The sequence below is a fragment of the Nilaparvata lugens genome, chromosome 3 (genome assembly GCF_014356525.2).
Source record: "Nilaparvata lugens isolate BPH chromosome 3, ASM1435652v1, whole genome shotgun sequence".
Lineage (NCBI taxonomy): Eukaryota > Metazoa > Arthropoda > Insecta > Hemiptera > Delphacidae > Nilaparvata > Nilaparvata lugens.
In genome coordinates this window covers 89195162-89212981 of record NC_052506.1, presented here as the reverse complement: position 1 = coordinate 89212981, position 17820 = coordinate 89195162, and the positions used below count along the sequence as shown (strand labels likewise).

General features: G+C 33.3%; 2 protein-coding genes across 2 annotated transcripts in view; both read left to right on the top strand.

Annotated features, from left to right (window-relative positions):
- Positions 1-46: 46 nt before the first annotated feature.
- On the top strand, positions 47-7151 carry LOC111050795. Its single transcript, XM_022337154.2, has 4 exons — positions 47-266; positions 1744-1926; positions 3283-3380; positions 4864-7151. Exons 1-4 carry the CDS (start codon positions 173-175, stop codon positions 4981-4983), a joined length of 495 nt encoding a protein of 164 aa, XP_022192846.2. The 5' UTR covers positions 47-172; the 3' UTR covers positions 4984-7151.
- A 1846-nt stretch (positions 7152-8997) lies between these two features.
- Positions 8998-17820, top strand: part of LOC111048312 (caprin-1) — a 29141-nt gene continuing 20318 nt past the window's right edge. The window contains exons 1-3 of the mRNA XM_039424987.1: positions 8998-9246; positions 13287-13529; positions 15593-15814. Coding sequence (XP_039280921.1) covers positions 9136-9246; positions 13287-13529; positions 15593-15814 — 576 coding nt within the window. The 5' untranslated portion in view covers positions 8998-9135. The remainder of the gene's footprint in view (positions 9247-13286; positions 13530-15592; positions 15815-17820) is intronic.

The window sequence follows — 17820 nt, the reverse complement described above, 5'->3', positions numbered from 1 at the left end:
TCATATGTTTTTCTCCCACCAGAGACTTCTGCATTTTTCCCACTCCCAGCACAGTGACTCCAGTCCGTGCTCCGTGTGTCTACCGATTACAGGGACAGGCAGAGTGCAGTCTGCATTGAGTCTGATTTTGTACTTTACTAATGTATTTTGGTTCTTTTATGTTTACATTTCAATGGAGGTTTTAAATTTTGACGTTTTAAAATTGAATTCATGTAAATTATTTGCTTTTGTTTTTCTCCTCGCATTTTTTATCAGTTCATCTGAAGGTAAGAAGCTTCCTCATTACAATTGTCTGGAGAATTCAAGGTTAACTAGTAGAAACTTTCTAAATCAACATATTTTACTGGTAAAATAATTCTAACAATGCATTCTTATTGTTTGAGCAACTCTTTCAATTAAAAGCTTCTGTGTTGTTAAATTTTAATTTGCTTTTATCTTCCTCTGGTAATAATATTTTTTAGAAACGGCGTGTTTTTAAACTTGTTGATTTGACGGAACATGGAAAGTTTTATACCGATTTCATTTTTTAAATGATCAAGGCACCTCAGACGTCAGAATATTCGTTCAAATAACCAATAATCATTTTAAGCTCTTTTTATAATTTTAGTGTTTAAACAAATTTTAATTTTAATTTGGAGCAACCTGAGTGTCAGATAGATTCATATTAACTTGGGTAGTCAGTGGGCGCCATTTCACCAAACTGCTAGGGGGGGAGGCAAAAACCAAGAGGTATGAGGAGGGGGGAAGGAAAACCCCCAAAGGATAGAGGGTCCTGGGATTTCCCCATAAATGTTACATTCGAAGATGTTATTATATGCTTCATTTTTTTCAGTTTTATACAAATGTGGTTGAAGTATCAATACAAACATAAGTTATACATTATTAGTTATTAAATCATGAAATATTTATTAGAAATTAGAAATATAGGTCTATAGGGAGGCCCTCAAGTAGGACTACACTGAAACAAATTTCTCAAAATAATGGAAAAACATAAATTTTTCTTTTACAATGACAATTTCATTGGGATCATATTCTAATTGGAGAATAACTTTCAGTTAAAAGTTAAAGAAACATTAAGCTGTTCCCATAATTCTCACCAACTCTTTACATACATTTTTGATTGTCTGATGGTGCCCTTTCTTTTGCTTCCACTGTGACATCTTGCAACTTGTTAATTCTCACGTTGAAATTTATGCAATAACTCATTCATTGTGCCCTGATCAATAATATTGTACCCATTCTATATTTCTATACCCAACTATACCACAGAGAAAAAATATATATCTATATATATATACTCCGTACCCGTATCCATTCTTTCAAAGCAATTTTGCTACATTGTTGATACTGTAGAAGGAATTATACTACTACTGTTTAAAAAAGTATTAAATCAGAAAGAGATTCTAAGGATTCATGTAGATAGACCTGTATTTTCAATATTTATCTGATCCTTTGGGGGGCCTCCTTACCTCTTTTTATAACCACAATTATTGTAAAGATCGTTGGAATTGTGATTTACACATTATCCTCTACAGTTGTAAATCCCTCTATATTCTCCCTCAAATGACACCATTAGTATGACATGTATGCTGTAAGAGCTTTGCTCACTTGAGCAGCTTAACGCAACATAATAATAATAGTGTATTGTTATTTGTTGTACTGAATAATCATGATTATTTTTGCACGGTAGACCTATATTATTGAATAATGATAATAATATTATATTTTTGTTATTGTCAACAGGTACGACGATAAAAAGGTGTTACAAGTGTCGATCGCGCGGGGACCAGGGTAGCTGCAAGGACCCCTTCAAGTACAGCAACTTCACATCCCTAACTGGCGTGAAGGGCGTTGAGGCGATACCCTGTCCCTCCGGATGGTGCAATAAAATATTCGAAGGTGGAGCCAATCAGTTCAAAGATGAAGGTGAGCTCATCACCCAGTAACTCAGAAATTCTCACTTCTTCTTCCTTTCACAGATGAAGTGGGCCGTCCACTGGAACCGATTTCGTCCGAACTAGGATCGGCCGAAAACTACCGAACTCGTCCGAACTAGGATCGGCCGAAAACTACCGAACTCGTCCGAACTAGGATCGGCCGAAAACTACCGAACTCGTCCGAATGATCCCCCAACAAAGAATGGAATAGATGCTCGTCCATTGCAACAGGCTCATAAGGCCGTGTGCGGCCGTCTCTGGCCGAACTATGTTTCGATCCGAATTGAATGGGATTTTCCGGCTCTATCCGGCCGAACTAACTAGTCGAGCTGAGACAACACTCAAGTGTTCCTAACTTAAAGTGTTTCACAGTCTCGTTTTTTTAAGTTGTTCTGTTCTGTAAAGTTGTAACTATGGACAATGAAAAGTTGATAAGTTTGGTTCAAGAGCATGTTCAAAATTCAAATTCAAATTCAAATTGTTTTTTTTATTCTGATTCAAAAATCAAATACATCAAACATCAAAAATGGAAATAAAATACAAAAAGCACTGAAGAAATTGTATAAAATATAATTTATGTAATAAGGCTTTCTACGTGTATGATGTATCATGAAAAAAAACAAAGCTTTTTTGAAACAGAATATATCTAGCTTGCTGTAAGCATATAATGCTTAACGCGTGCAAGCAGGAGTGCTTATACTATAATTGAATAAAATCAGAAAGAAAAAAAATTTTTTTTGGGCAAGAAAAAAATGAAAACACACACTTACACATTCACTCACCTCTCATACATTTCCAGTTTGGGCTTAATTACTTTTTGATATGATTTTCAACAACTATAATAATTATTATGTCGAAAACTAAGAAAGAATAAACAACATGTGTTCTAAACAATCAGGCAAGATATTTCTAAGCCATTTAAGAATGTAATATTTGAACATTTTCCTATTATCAATTCTCTTTGCCTCAAAAGGTAAATTATTGAAAAATTTTGTTCCATTGTGGGATATGCAAGACAAAGATACCATCGTCGTGATGTTCAAAGGAATCTGTGAACAAAGATTGCTCGATAATGGGTAACTAATTTAGTGGATATTTGTTTCTTCAATTTTCAAAATCTCAATATAATCATTGTTTATGAAAAATGTTGGTGGCTTTGCTAGTAGTTAATCCAATAATTGGCAACCAGACTGGTTGAACGGTTCCAATGGACGACCACATTCGGCCAAATTAACGGCCGGCAGAATGAAAAATTATTAATATGAAATTCTTCTAGGTTTTTAATTTCATTCTTACCAATTATTAGGTCTATCTGCTTCATATATTTCATATTTTGTTTTTGCAGAATATGGTGCAGCTACGTCTCGTGGTTGCTTGCCGAGGGGGCCTCCTGACAACGAAGAACGATGTGCTATGACAGTTTTTGGAACTAATCCGACTCCGGTATGAAACATTTTCCGCATATTTTAGAAATTTACTCATAAAATAATATTTAGGTGTATCGAACAACTATTTTGCAAATCTAATGTGTCTATGCACTATGCAAAATTATAACTAGTGTTATATCGTTGTGCTCCATTACTTTGAACTCATAATTTATTGTATTACATTATATTAAAAAGTGGGAGAGCGCAAAGTTTTTCGTGTCAATAGAAAAACGTAGCTGGTCTAATATTTTCCTATATAAATGCTCCTGTTTTATCCTTCAATTCTCCTTTATTATTATTGAGGATACTGTAAGTGCATCAATATTAAAATTAATCAAGGTTAGTTATTTCACTCTCATTTCTCCAATTACTGAAAAATTATTCCCAGGCCACTCCCGTGTTTTGGTTGGACACGTTGAGTCGTCGGTCCCGGCTGCCTAAAAAGCAGTCGTTAGGTCATGTCAGTGGCCCTGAAATTGATCAGTTACGACCCTAAAACTCGGACACCAGACCTGAGCCAGCCAGGTCACTCGATATTATTATTACTGAGAAATTGAGAGTTCGTTAGGAATCAATGAAAATTGAAATGCTGTTTGGAAAGAACACATCATTGACGTTGTTAATCCCATCATCATTCACGATGTGTTTTTTCGCAGTTTTGTTTTGATAGCTTCTTTTCGATTCTCTACTCTTATTTCTTTCAAACCAAATGCTCATTCTAATTATTCATTATAGATAGTTTTATTGCATAATTTATAGTTGCAGAAAATTATTAATTTGATTTTCAGTGATATTAATTTGACATATATTTCTGTTCCATTTAATGATCCAATTAAACATAATTCATAAAACTATATATATAGTGAGGTCCTCGTTATAATGACAGTGTTTGATTAGCAATGCTATCCTTCCCTATTATTCAACGAAGCGGATAGCGCTATCTCTTTCTCGCTTTGCTCTGTTGCCTGATTGTCTTTTAACAATATAGAATTAATAATTAATCAACGAAATATTTCATCTTAATTATGAAATTATTGAAAAATATATAATTTATTGCTCAATAAAATATAATAGATTATTTTACACGAGAATGAACAGTTAATATTACATCAATAAACCTGTATCAGCTGCCGTCTATAAAAGGCAGAGGATATACAAGTCAGAGGATCGGCAACGTTGTTCTCCACTGCCATTATAACGTGGACCTCACTATAGCAAATTAGCATAGCCACCTCTAATACAAGGCCCCGGTCTACAATATTGCAACGTCGCAGTGTAGGCCTAGAATCTAATACATGATAGGTGAATAAGATCAGCTGGTATTTTTTTAAATATTTTTCACCAATCATAATAATTATATTAGATTCTAGGCCTACACTGCGACGTTGCAATATCGTAGGCCGGGGCCTTATATTAGAGGTGGCTATGACTATAGCCCAAACTGTATAGGTTTAAATTATAATTTTAATAAACAGATTTAAAAAGCTGTATTTTTACAGGTGATGATGTGCCTATGCCAAGGTGATCTTTGCAATGGAAGTCCAACAACGGCTTTACCCTCAGCTCTAATGATCTTACTTCCATTATTGTCAATTTTTCATGCTTGGAGGAATATATGACTATGATTATTTCACATCAGTGAGGACCATGACCTCGGAAAACCTTCAGAAATTCTCTCCTTCTAAAGATCTAGGACTTGTATCATCGTAATTCATTTCTAAACTATATTTAGAAAATGAATAACTTGGCCCTAGGAACGAAAATGAACAACTTGGCCCTAGGAACGAATACACTACTTCAATGTGACTGTAGAGCCACATGATATGATGTGTTCATTATTTGAATATTCCCCGCCTTTTAATGTGCCTTCAATTATTTGTGTAAGTTATATGGCAGGATATGTTAGATATAGGGAAATGGTAATACTTTGATTACTGATTACTTAAACAGTACTATTGATTTTCCAATTTATATTATCAAATCACTTTCATACAGTATTAGAATATGTGACTGTCTAGGGACCTGTACTTTAACATTTAGTTTAATTATTGAGGTATTTTTATAGTGTTACTTTAAAATATATTTTCTTGACGAAATTAGCTTTATTAGCATTGATAATAATATTATCATTCAGAATTGATAGCTCTTATCGTTGACAATCCAGAAGTTATGACTTGATAGCACAAAAAGAGAAAATGACTAACTTAGTGCTGAGGTTATTTAACGATAAACATCTACATTTTACTATAAATGACTTTTCTCAAACATCACTCTATTTTTTGGCTGATTCGCCTCATAGCAGTAGAATATCAAGATTATGTAGTGAACTCATTTTTATCTTGCCAATTTAAGGCGTTCATGTTGTTAAAGATTTACTTGTTCAAGTTTTTAAAATTTATCTTTTAAACATTCTACTGATTTTATATATCAAAATTACAAACGGTATCTAATAAAATTCTAGATATCTGTAGAGTAATTCTTGTGATAACAATATTCCTGTGATTCGATTATCATTTTATATATTGTGATAATTCTTTTCAAAACATGTGCTATTAAATATCTGGTAACTTATTAGAATTGTGTATTCTATGTGGCTCACTGTTGTGTAATATACTGCTGTTTTCTTGTATACAACGAATCAAAGTTATAAAATATGATGCATTGAATTAGGAAGAAACTATAGGCCTACTCTTCATGTATTGTTGGAAGCTGTTGATTATTCTTTAAGGTTAAAAATACTTTTATATGCAAAATATTCCGTCCATGACTTGGAAACTATATTTTTAATATTCGTAGGAGATAATTGGAAATCTACTAAATCTACTCGATTATAATCTATTGGCTAGTTCATATTCAGATTTTCAATTAATAATGAGAATCTCATTTTAGTATTCTAGCAGTATCTGACGAATTATTATATCATATTCTATGAATATTTGTATTGATGTCTTTCTAATACGTGTTCAAACTACTTATCTTCCATATTCAACCTTAGTATGTTAATTATATGTTTTATACCTTTAGATTTTCACTATTTAACTAACTTTCATGGTAATGTATTATAATATATTATTATTATACTCTTTGTTGAATCTATTATAATTGTCCTGCTTGTTATTATACTTTTACCTTATTTATAGAGATTTAGTGTTCTTTTTGTATTTTTACACTTTTATAGTTCATGTTCTTATAGACTTTTCTTAGAATAAGACTTTCTCCTGCAAATCTTGTACTTTTTCCCTGGAGTTCTGTGTTATTGTTTAAATTTTAAATTTGTTGATTTATAAACCTTTGAAGTATGTGTAAATAATATTCCTTTGAATAAGTTCCAATTGATGTAATATCTGGGAGATTTCTTAAATTTCTCTATTGATTTATTTAATTTCCTGATGTACTGTTTTGAAACAAATCAATCATAGTATCGTATTTTTTACAATGCTTGTAATATATTGTATTATTGCATTGCTTTTTCAATGTTAATTGGAATGTTATTTAAAGAACATTAAGGTAAACCTTGGCAGAACACTTTGTGCCTTTCTTTCACAAGCTGCCTTATTTAATTCCTTATCCATGTAAAACATATATTTTCCGACTTTAATAAGAAACTTGTTTTTTTTTATAATCATACTTTTTGTTCTGGTAATTTGCAAGCTGAATAATAAAGAAATTAAATTTTATAAATACAGTATCAAGAATATAACACTGCCTCTCATAAAATGTTGAAATGGTTACTTTTTCACAATTCCTTGATTATACAATCGATAGCTTATTAAAAATATGTAGTGTATATCTATTTTATTTTTCATTGTGAATAGTTATATCCTTGATACCCTACATCTACAAGTTCACTATAAGAATGAGAATATCATCAACGTTAGTAAATAATAATTTGATTTCTTTACTATTGTTTAATATGAATTATTTTTTATTCAATTTTTATATGAATACAATGACAAACAGCTACTGTGATCAAAATCTTTTTGCGTTGAATTTAGCACAGCAGTGAATCCTCAAGCATTGGAAAATTTAGTAGAACTATAAAAAAATTGTTTGAATTTAATTTGATCATAGTTTTTACATCCTGATATCTTTTGAAAGGTAATTTTTTTTCAAGTGATTAACAACCCGCCTTGATGATATAAATTAATTTACGCAATTATTATTATCTTTGTCCAGACGAATTTTTATTCATGATCCTCATCAGTAGGAATAAATCAATTCAAAACTCTTCTTCATTCCACCAATACGGTATAAGTACAAAAAATATACAATGATAAATAATAAATAAAATAGAATGCGTAAACTTGACGATCCTGTTGAGCCTTTGGATTCAACTGCAGAGTTCCCTGCTCTACAGGAATTCTCCAGATACCCTAACTCAACAGTAGGACCCTCTGGTCTAAGAAGAAGGGGACCAAGCTCGTCATCTTCCTGCTCACCTCAAACACTTGGTGCCGGTTGCACAAAAGCCAGTTCAATTTTAATCGTGATTAGAGAAGCCGTCTTTCCAAAAAAAGCCTATGATTATTGGTTCTCGTGAAATTAATCACGGTTAAAATTTAACCGGCTTTTGTGCAACCGGGCCATAAAGTATAATAAAGTACCTAATCACAAATGAGGTTTTTATATAAACAATAGCAGGAAACCCGTGCTCCGCAAGGGTCTAATTTACTAATTAAGAATTTGACAAACTGAAAACTTGACGTAGGTACCGGTACTGTGAGATATATAAGTTACGGTAACTTATAACCATCCTCGGTAAATTAAAAGAATATATATATATGCAAAATTACAAGTTAATCAGTTCAGTGGTACAGACGTGATGATGCGTCATTTGTGAATTTTCGTACCGTATGTAATAGGATTCTTTCCTTTATTACCGTATATTACCTACCTATTATAGATAGTATGGAATCAATGGAATGAACCATAATGAGCACAAATGTGGGTGCATATCAAGATCTATAAAAACTTTGTATTTATAAACCTCTAAAACCTTGTATTTATCTTTAGTAATTATTCTACTTATAATAGACCTTGTATAATATACCGGTACTCGAGTTAAGAATTTCAAGTAGTAGGCCTATCTACATGAAGGTGAAGAAGAGAGTGAATAAAAATGAAGTTAATTTTTGAGGAAATTTTTTTAATAGCAGATAAAACCCTCCTTTACTTCCTTAATAATAGTACTACCTAGTATATATAAACACTACTATTGAATACAAATTTTGTTCTCATATTTCAATAATATTACAACTTGCTATTTAAAACTCCCGCTGGAAGTATGTATTGGAATGGTTGTCACTGGCACCAACATAAGCCACCTAGGGTAACTATACCGTATTTTTTACTGAATTATCAGTCATCAATGAATAAAAAGCTTCAACAATTTCATAAATTGATTTATTGTATTACTTTAGTGTACTTTTTATTGCATTTGAATTATTTTTATGGTTGATTATATTTCCAATACGCTTGATTTAGAAGATAAAAAAGATTATTTATAAGTCTCACATTTTATAAGAATGATGTATATTTTTTTAAGTTGATAATATCAACAGAGACTTTTTTATTATAAAATAATATTTTGTGAAAAAGCTTGGGGTGCCGCCCTGCCGCCGGTTGCATGCATTTTGCTTCCCAAAGCCGAAGGAGGAAGGACTCTCTTGCTCATACCGTGCTTGCTGCTTTCCCCTCTGTTTCTCTGTTTGATATGAGCTTTCTGCAATGAGCGGATCCACATAACCGCCTTTGTTCCGCACTTGTTAAAAATGCCTTCGGCTAAAATCGAAAAAACTATCACTCCAGATAGTTCTCTAGAGCCTTTAAAACAAGGCATTACTATTATTGAACACAAAATCCGGAATTTGGAGAAAAGAAAGGTGAGTACTAATCTATAACACAACTTCTACTCTGTCATTTTCAAAGAGTCGCCATGATGGTCGTAATTCCTGTGAAAAAACTTATTACATGTGCCGTATATTAAAAATATTGTTAATATTTCAGACTTTTAATTCATTTTGTACGTAAAATATCAGTTTTTGTAATAAATTTGATTGCTAAAGTATTTTTGAGACTATTCAAAATGCATTTATCTTTGTGCTATTGCAATGTGACTTGCATCTTCCATTCCGAGAAACACAAAATTCTTTGCCGGTAGAGATTGGTTGTTAACAATATTATACATTAAGGTGTGTTTATTTTATCTCCAAAACTTGTTTAACAATAAAGCTATTCAATTTTTTCTTTTATGGTTGCTATGTTTATGAATTTTCATTTAGGTTCCCTGATAAACTTGATATAGCCTATGCAAGAACCATGCTTAAAAAGTTTTCCGTATCACAAAGTTTTATTTATAGAAACATCTATGTTTTCAGATTCTTTTCTCAAAATCTTTTCTTTTTCCTAATAAAGTTCCACGCTTCTATTGTACTTGAAAATATTTGAAATGATGTTATATTGACTATAAAATGAATAGGCTATGTCACAACCAATTTAGTCGTGATGCATCTATTGTTTGTTTCTTCTGACGTATTGGATTGTATGTTTACCCAATAATGTTTCAAGTTTGATATTATTTTCCATTTGCAATCAAAATATAATTTTTGATGAATAGTGAGTTTGATATATTGGATTGTTCTGTGAAGATTGAATTATTTTGATTGGTATTATGTTGGCCTTGAATACAATATTCCGCTGTAAGAGATTTAGTTTCTATCTAAATATTGTCTTAATGTACCAAATAGTTAATATTTACTAATTATTACGTTTTTTAATTACCGTAAGTTATTTAGTTACAATTAAAAGATAGGTAACTTGGATAAGTCAGCTAGTAAGTTAGGTACCGTACCTTAAGGTTAGAAAAATAATTTTAAGCATGTTTTAATTGGGATTTACTTTAACATCAATTCTAGAATTCTGTGACTAAATCTGAAAACAAAGATTTACAATTCAAAAATGATTTTTAGCGCTAATCAACAAACATCAAATTGATATAACTTGCATTTAATGAAACAAAAATATTTTGTCTTGAACAGTTCTGTGAAGAATATTGAAGTATTGTTTTTTCCTTTATTTTAAGTCAGAATAACATTTACTTATAAGCTATAATTAAATATCATTATGTTGGTTAGCTGATTAATAAATACATAATTTGCTTTAAAAATAGACTATACATTCTATATGATAGATCTTTTAGTTTTTTGAAACAAAACAGTGTTTTTAGAAGTTGATACGCTTGTAATTAAATTTGACTGATTTTTTAAAAATTCAATATCCGATTGAATTTTATACTCTAACAAGTCAAGTTTGATGCAACTCAACATCTGTTGACAAATTTTATAGTAAAGCTCAAGAAGCCATATCCTATACCTATAGATCAGGAAATCAGGGTGGAATAATATGGTTCATGGAATTTTTAAGATGCAGTAATTTTAACAATATTCTAAAACATTTAAAACAAAGATCTGATGCTACTTTCAATCTAAAATTTATATTTTTATACTTTTTTTGGTAAAATCCTTTTATTTATTGACAGGGCCTCTCGAAAAACATGAACTTTTGATTAACATTTTATATTTTAAACTGTTATATTTTGTTGAAAATACAAAACTTCTCCCTTTTCAAATAGCTTAACTGAAATAAAAAATATTACTACTTAGAAATTCAATCATCATATCCATTCACCGGTTGCTGCAACACCTTCAAAAGTACATAATATGATGATTTAAGTTGCATCACAAACAATTGGCAGATTCTATCAGTACTTACTTACATCTCAGCTCTACAGGTCGCTACAACCCTTAGCCTCCCTCACAAAGCCTCTCCATCTCTCCCGATCCACTGCCTGCCTTTTCCAGTTGCGAACTCTAAGCGTTCTAAAAACCTGCTCTACATCATCTGTCCATCTATTCCTTGGCCTTCCTTTTCTTCTTCTATCGTATATTTTTTCCCTCCATAGCCTATACATTTGGCAATCCTCAAATCACCCATTCTCGCCAAGTGCCCCATCCACCTAATCCTGCCAGCTTTCATAAATCGGACGTATCCACTCCCAGGAAGCGCTCAATTTCGCTATTTTATCTCCTCCAAATTCCATTTTCGTAAACAGGGCCCACTATCCTCCTAATAACATTTCTTTCAAAGAGACAAGAGATTGTATCAGTATTGAAAAATGGGGCCGGGACAGTCGAGGCCTGCGACATTTGAAGACTTGATAAAAGTTTTGAGTCCTCAAATGTCGCCTGCTGCAAGCGACAGTTGAGGACTCTTTACTAGGAATCCTCTACGGTCGCAGGCCTCGTTTAGAATAGTCCTCTTCTGTCTGTGGCCTCGTTTGACATCGACCCTTGAAAAATGATAAACATTAGTGAAGAGCATCTTCATTAAAATGTTGAATAATATAATTATGCTGTCATAGACATCTTTAAATTAATTTTGACTTTGTTAGAGAAGTCTTGAAACCGTGTCAAATTTCAATTATCTAGCCACTGTTAAATAGAGATGAATTCAATTTCAATCCCTCCCAGAATTTGGCTTTAGCCTGTATTACATAAGGATACCAGTGGAGTTTATGTGTGAAGAATAATGGACACCGGTGATACACCAATGTTGGCCCAGCGGTAATAGTGCTTTTAACTCGAGTAAGACACCATCCGGTCACCAGAACTCTGGTGTCTCAGCTGGTGTTCCCAACCTGGTGCTCCGCGACTTGCTGTGATACATGACGTCCCAATAGTAGCATTCGCTAATAGCGGCACCTGAGTACCACAGGTTTCAGTCTGAAACGGTTCCAATTCTGAAATATTTTTTCTATGTTTGGTTTTGAAGCATTTAAATTTGAAAACCTACTTTGTGAAAATATTTAAGGACTGAACATTTCGTGAAGTACAAGACTTGACCTATTTTGGACTATGTGTAACCTGTGTAAATATTCGTAAATATTTTTTTCCTGTTTTGTAAATATTTATTTAATCATTCAGAATTACACAACTTACAGAAAAGTACCACAAGCTTAAAAGCCCAAAACTGTTCCAATTCTAATTTTTACAACAGTCCAAATGTAGCTTATCAAATTACAACCTTATCTAAATTTGAGAGAGGAATAGCACAAGGTTACCTTATTTTCCCTCTCCCTATCATTTCGTTGATGTACTTATTGTATGAATGAATAAAGAATTTTTATTTATACAACAGTCCAAATGTAGCTAGGTTATGTGTCACTTCTACATTTTTTAATCACACACTACAATGTACAATCAAAAATGTTGAGCGTTTTAATTTTGTTTTATTGATCTATTTTACTTGACAAAAATACGTAGTGGAAAAAACAGACACATCCCTTTCTATTCCTAACACAATTTTGAAAAATATAGTCTGGTTATTTCAAAATTTCTGTTCATGCTAAATGTTTTATTTTCCACTCTTACATTGCACCCTCAATACCCCACATTGCACCCTCACCATCACACATTGCACCCTCATCATCCTACATTGCACCATCACCATCACACATTACACACTCATCATCCTACATTGCACCCTCACCATCACACATTGCACCCTCACCATCACACATTACACCCTCATCATCCTACATTGCACCCTCACCATCACACATTGCACCCTCATCATCACACATTACACCCTCATCATCCTACATTGCACCCTCACCATCACACATTACACCCTCATCATCCTACATTGCACCCACACCATCCTACATTGCACCCTCACCATCCTACATTGCACCCTCACCATCCCACATTGCAAGAATAATCCGGAGAAAATTTTGCAGAGCTTTTTTGCAGTGTTGCGTTGTTTTGTGGTTTTAGCGATGTGGATGGTTTGTGATGTTTTATTCTATCGTTTGATGAATCACATTAAAGTAGTGGAGTTGACAGTTGATTGTGTTGTTTGACAGTTGCGTTTGGAGAAGTACCAAGAGGTGCAGGCTTCAGGCAAGGAGCTGAACAGCGACCAGCTGCAGGCAGTGTCCAAGTACGATGAGGTGCTGCAGACACTGGAGTTTGCGCGCGACCTGTCGAAGCAGTTCCACGGCATAGTCGCAGAGAACGCCAAGCAGCAGAAGAAGCAGGCGCGCAAGGAGGCGCTTGAGAAGGCGCAGAAGGATGTCGCTCGCGTCAAGGAGATTCTGATCATTCAGGTAACATATTTAATGTTACTTTTTTCATCTTTCAGGTGGGATTTATAATCAAGATCTGTTATTGACTTATCTGCTCAAGTATGAGTTAGTTCTATTTCTTTTTGATTTCATATTATACAGAGCGAGTCATATGTATGGGAACCCTTCAATAAGTTGGAGACTGTTGTAGATATAATACTGTAACTTTCAGGATAATTTGTTGATCAAATACTCTACCTTTTGACGTACAAGTGAACTTCAACCCCTCATAAGGGGGTGACCTAGTGGTTGTAACTAGAATATTTTTAATGTAAACACCCATTATGTAGTACATCATTTTAAAATAAGAAAGATGGCATCGATAATAAAGTTCTATAATACTTGTATCCAAAATGGCGGCTGATTGAAGTTTGAATTTTTAAGGAAATGACGGGTTGTAACTCAAATATTTTGGATGTAAACACCCATTGTGTGATGCATAATTTTGAAGGCCTCTTCAAAACGAGAAAGATGACATCAATAAAAATGTTCTATGATACTTTTATCCAAAATGGCGGCTGATTGAACTTTATCAATATTTCTTTAAAAACTAAAACTTCAATCAGTTTCCATTTTGGATACAGTTATCATAGAACATTTTGATTGATGCTATCTTTGTTGTTTTAAAAAGGTCTTTAAAATGTTGTACCACACAATGGGTGTTTACATTTAAATATTCGAGTTACAACCCCTTATGAGGGGTTAAAATTCAGTTGTACGTCAAAAGGTGGAGAATTCGACCAATAACTTATCCTGAAAGTTACAGTATTATATTATCTACAACAGTCTTCAACTTATTATAGGGTTCCCATACATATGACTCACTCTGCATATTGGTTGTTTTCTGGTTAGGTTATATTGGTTAAAAGTGTTGCATATTATGAAATTGTTAGCCTATACGAAGTCAAAAGAGAGATGGGTATGGCTGAAACTCAAAATAATCTTTCCGGGCTGCAATTAGTTGAGTGAAAACGCAGTTACGATATCCAACATCCGATAGGATAAGGAACCAAAAGAAGAAGAAAAAAAGTCATATTTTCTGTTTTATATCTTTCCCATTAATCTCTTAAGGCCCATTACTGTAAAGTGCTTGTTATATATAAATGATGAAGGGGATTGAAGAGAAGGATAGACTAAAATTTGTAAAACACACCTAGGTGATTAGTTCATACAAGTTTATGTTTGTGATTTAATATGCAAAATCATGTTTATGTTTGTTATATAATGTTCATGTTGTTTGTTATGCTAATTATGCAAATTAATAAATGATGGATGTACCATGGAGATACTAGAACGTCATGCTCTATTGACAGTTGAAAATAACAGTAACAACAAATTCTACAGAAAGAGCAACATGGGTCTTAATTGAAGTTAATTTTCAGTATGCTAAAAAATGAAATTGTTTTTTGAAGCAATTAAAACCAAACCTTAATCTTTGAATACAGTATTTTTATGTAGAAACTAGGCAATATACATTATGTACATGTAATTTCTGCTCTTGACCAATAGAAGAACACTTTATAAAAACATTTATAGTCAAATTCACTTCAAATTGTCAGATTTCTTTATAAAAACATTTATAGTCAAATTCACTTCAAATTGTCAGATTTCTTTATAAAAACATTTATAGTCAAATTCACTTCAAATTGTCAGATTTCTTTATAAAAACATTTATAGTCAAATTCACTTCAAATTGTCAGATTTCTTTATAAATAACATTAATGCTTCCCATCCAAAAGAGTGTTGGCGAATTGAAGATAATTTCAATCTTGCGATAGGAAACTAATATGTGACTTAGCCAGTCCCATAAAGCCAAATACAAACATCGATGATTGGACGGTCGATATTTTTGCCGTCCTTATGCGTGTTTTTGCCGTCATTTTTCTCCTAACTACGAGATTAAACGGAACTTGGTAAACACATAATACTATGTTTAATTTAATAGAATTTATAAGCACGGCAAAAAATCTTACGTCCAAAAATCGATGTGTGTGTAACTAGACTAGCGTGACGAACCAACTTGATGAGTGTTACTCTGTTGGCAGGATGTGCTGACAAACATGGGCCAGGAAAACATCCGCGATGACTTTTTGACGGGCAAGAACAAGGCGTGCCAACTGAGCGAGGAGGTGTTGCAGCAGTTGGACGACCTGTACGTGGAGGTGTCGCCCAAACGTGAGGTTGAGGAGGGGCAGCCCCCCTTTCCACAGCAACTAAGCAAGGCAGCCGAACACCTTCTCAGCCTTGCCGATGGAAAGAATAAGGAGGTACGAAGCATCCACATGTTGGCCCAATGACGACCAGCGCCAGTGTGTGGATGGGTGATTTGACAACGCTGGGCTTGATTGACTAGGCATTGTAAACTAGGCATTACACAAAGCATTGATCCCATTTCACACTTTTATATAATGTCAGCCAAATTTTCTCAAATCAGCAAATAATATATTATATTATTTGCTGATTTGAGAAATTTAATACAATATTATTGTATTACTACTTTGTAAATAATCGTAGCTTACATGCTTTATATAATCAACATTTTCTTTCCCGATCATTGTATTGTTTGTGCTAATCTAATCTCTATATATAAAAATGAACGTTAGTTTGTTTGTTCCCTATTGGCTTGAAAACTACTTGACAGAACGGCATGAAACTTTGGGAATATGTTGTGTGAATATTGAGGATGGTTTCTGACTAGAAATATCAATAGGGGGGCTAATAATAATTATATATCACTGCATTTTATAGACCTATGTTCTCGAAATTGTCAGCCGAGCGCCTAACGTAGAACGGGAAGATCATCATGATTCAAGATCATGTTGTGATAATATGATTTAGCATCTAAACTTACCAGCTATAATAAACACATCACTCTGTGATAAAATTGTTTACTGGTATTAAAACGGTAGTTTTAAGCACATAGGAAGTGCGTTTTGAGATGTAAATGTAAATATTGATTGTAAATAAATAAATTTAACGATTCACCAAATAAAGTCAAGTGTGACATGCGATACATTGACTTTTTGGCGGTACGTAGTTCGCCGGGTATGCTAGTAAATAAATAAATGAACATGTATTTATTCTGATTCCTCGAAGGCACGACAGAACAGGAAGCTCTTCGATTGGCTGATTCTCAATACATGAACCTAATCAGCCAATCGTAGAGCTGTTCTGTCCTGCCTTCGAGGAATCAGATAAATACATGTTGATTATAAATAAAGCATGTAAGCTATTTTGATTCTCAATATATGAACCTTATTTGGCAATCGTAGAGCTTCCTGTGCTGTCGTGCCGTGCCGTGCCGTCGAGGAATTGGAAAATGTGAAAACGACCTTTCCTGAGTGACATCATTAATTTATAAATCTATTTCTACAGCTGCGTACAGACTTGAGCGCATTTCACTTTTAAACAGCTGATTATAACTGTATTTTTACTACAGAAACTAGAAAGTACAGATATAATTAGCTTAGCATCAGCTGATGAAAAGTGTCTAGTTCACACCTACTGACTGCTGGTTATTAATTAATTAAAGAAATTTACAAAGAAATAAAACAATAATAAAAAATCTGGTGTGGTACACTCACACAACTTTCCTTGCTCATAAGCCTCATTATCAAACAAGAATAATTTAGGGGAATAACATAATGACGATTGACGGCAACATATTTGCAACTTCGATCAGACTACTGTATATGTGTATATACAATAATTGTTTTCAGAGTACTTTTTTCTTTATGTGAATTGTGAAATTCGATGATTTTTCTGAAATTCGTCAAAACAGCTGTTCTACAGATGAAATATCTTGATTATGACTGTGTTCTTTTTATACACTGCTCTACCTACCCACGGTATATGGAAGAAGAAAAAGTAAAAACCGTGTACCTACCTACCTCATGCACGAGAAGGAGGTTACAAAGTCCATTTCTCAAGGATTGGGTGGACCCCCCCATTAGTACCCCAGGAAAAAGACTCATGTCAGTTGATGGAGCTAATAAATAACTAGACAGGGTATGGATTTGAAAAAAATCGTTAGAGCCGTTTTTGAGAAAATCGTGAAAAACAAGGTTTTTTAGTAACTGTCATTTTTCTCAAGAATATTACGGAGCTCCTGCAATTTTCTCAGAAATGAGACTCATGTCACTTGATAGGGCTTATAAATAGCTATCCATGGTATAAATTTGAAGAAAATCGTTAGAGCGGTTTTCGAGAAAACCGTGAAAAACAGGGCTTTTTAGTCATTATCCGCCATTTTTCTCAAGAATATTACGGAGCT

Excerpts from the sequence above, each read along its gene's own strand:
- LOC111050795 (XM_022337154.2), top strand. The coding sequence starts at position 173 with ATGGAGGTTTTAAATTTTGACGTTTTAAAATTGAATTCATGTAAATTA. Across the intron at positions 1,927-3,282 it reads CAATCAGTTCAAAGATGAAG|AATATGGTGCAGCTACGTCT; the intron begins GTGAGCTCATCA and ends TTGTTTTTGCAG. Across the intron at positions 3,381-4,863 it reads TTGGAACTAATCCGACTCCG|GTGATGATGTGCCTATGCCA; the intron begins GTATGAAACATT and ends GTATTTTTACAG.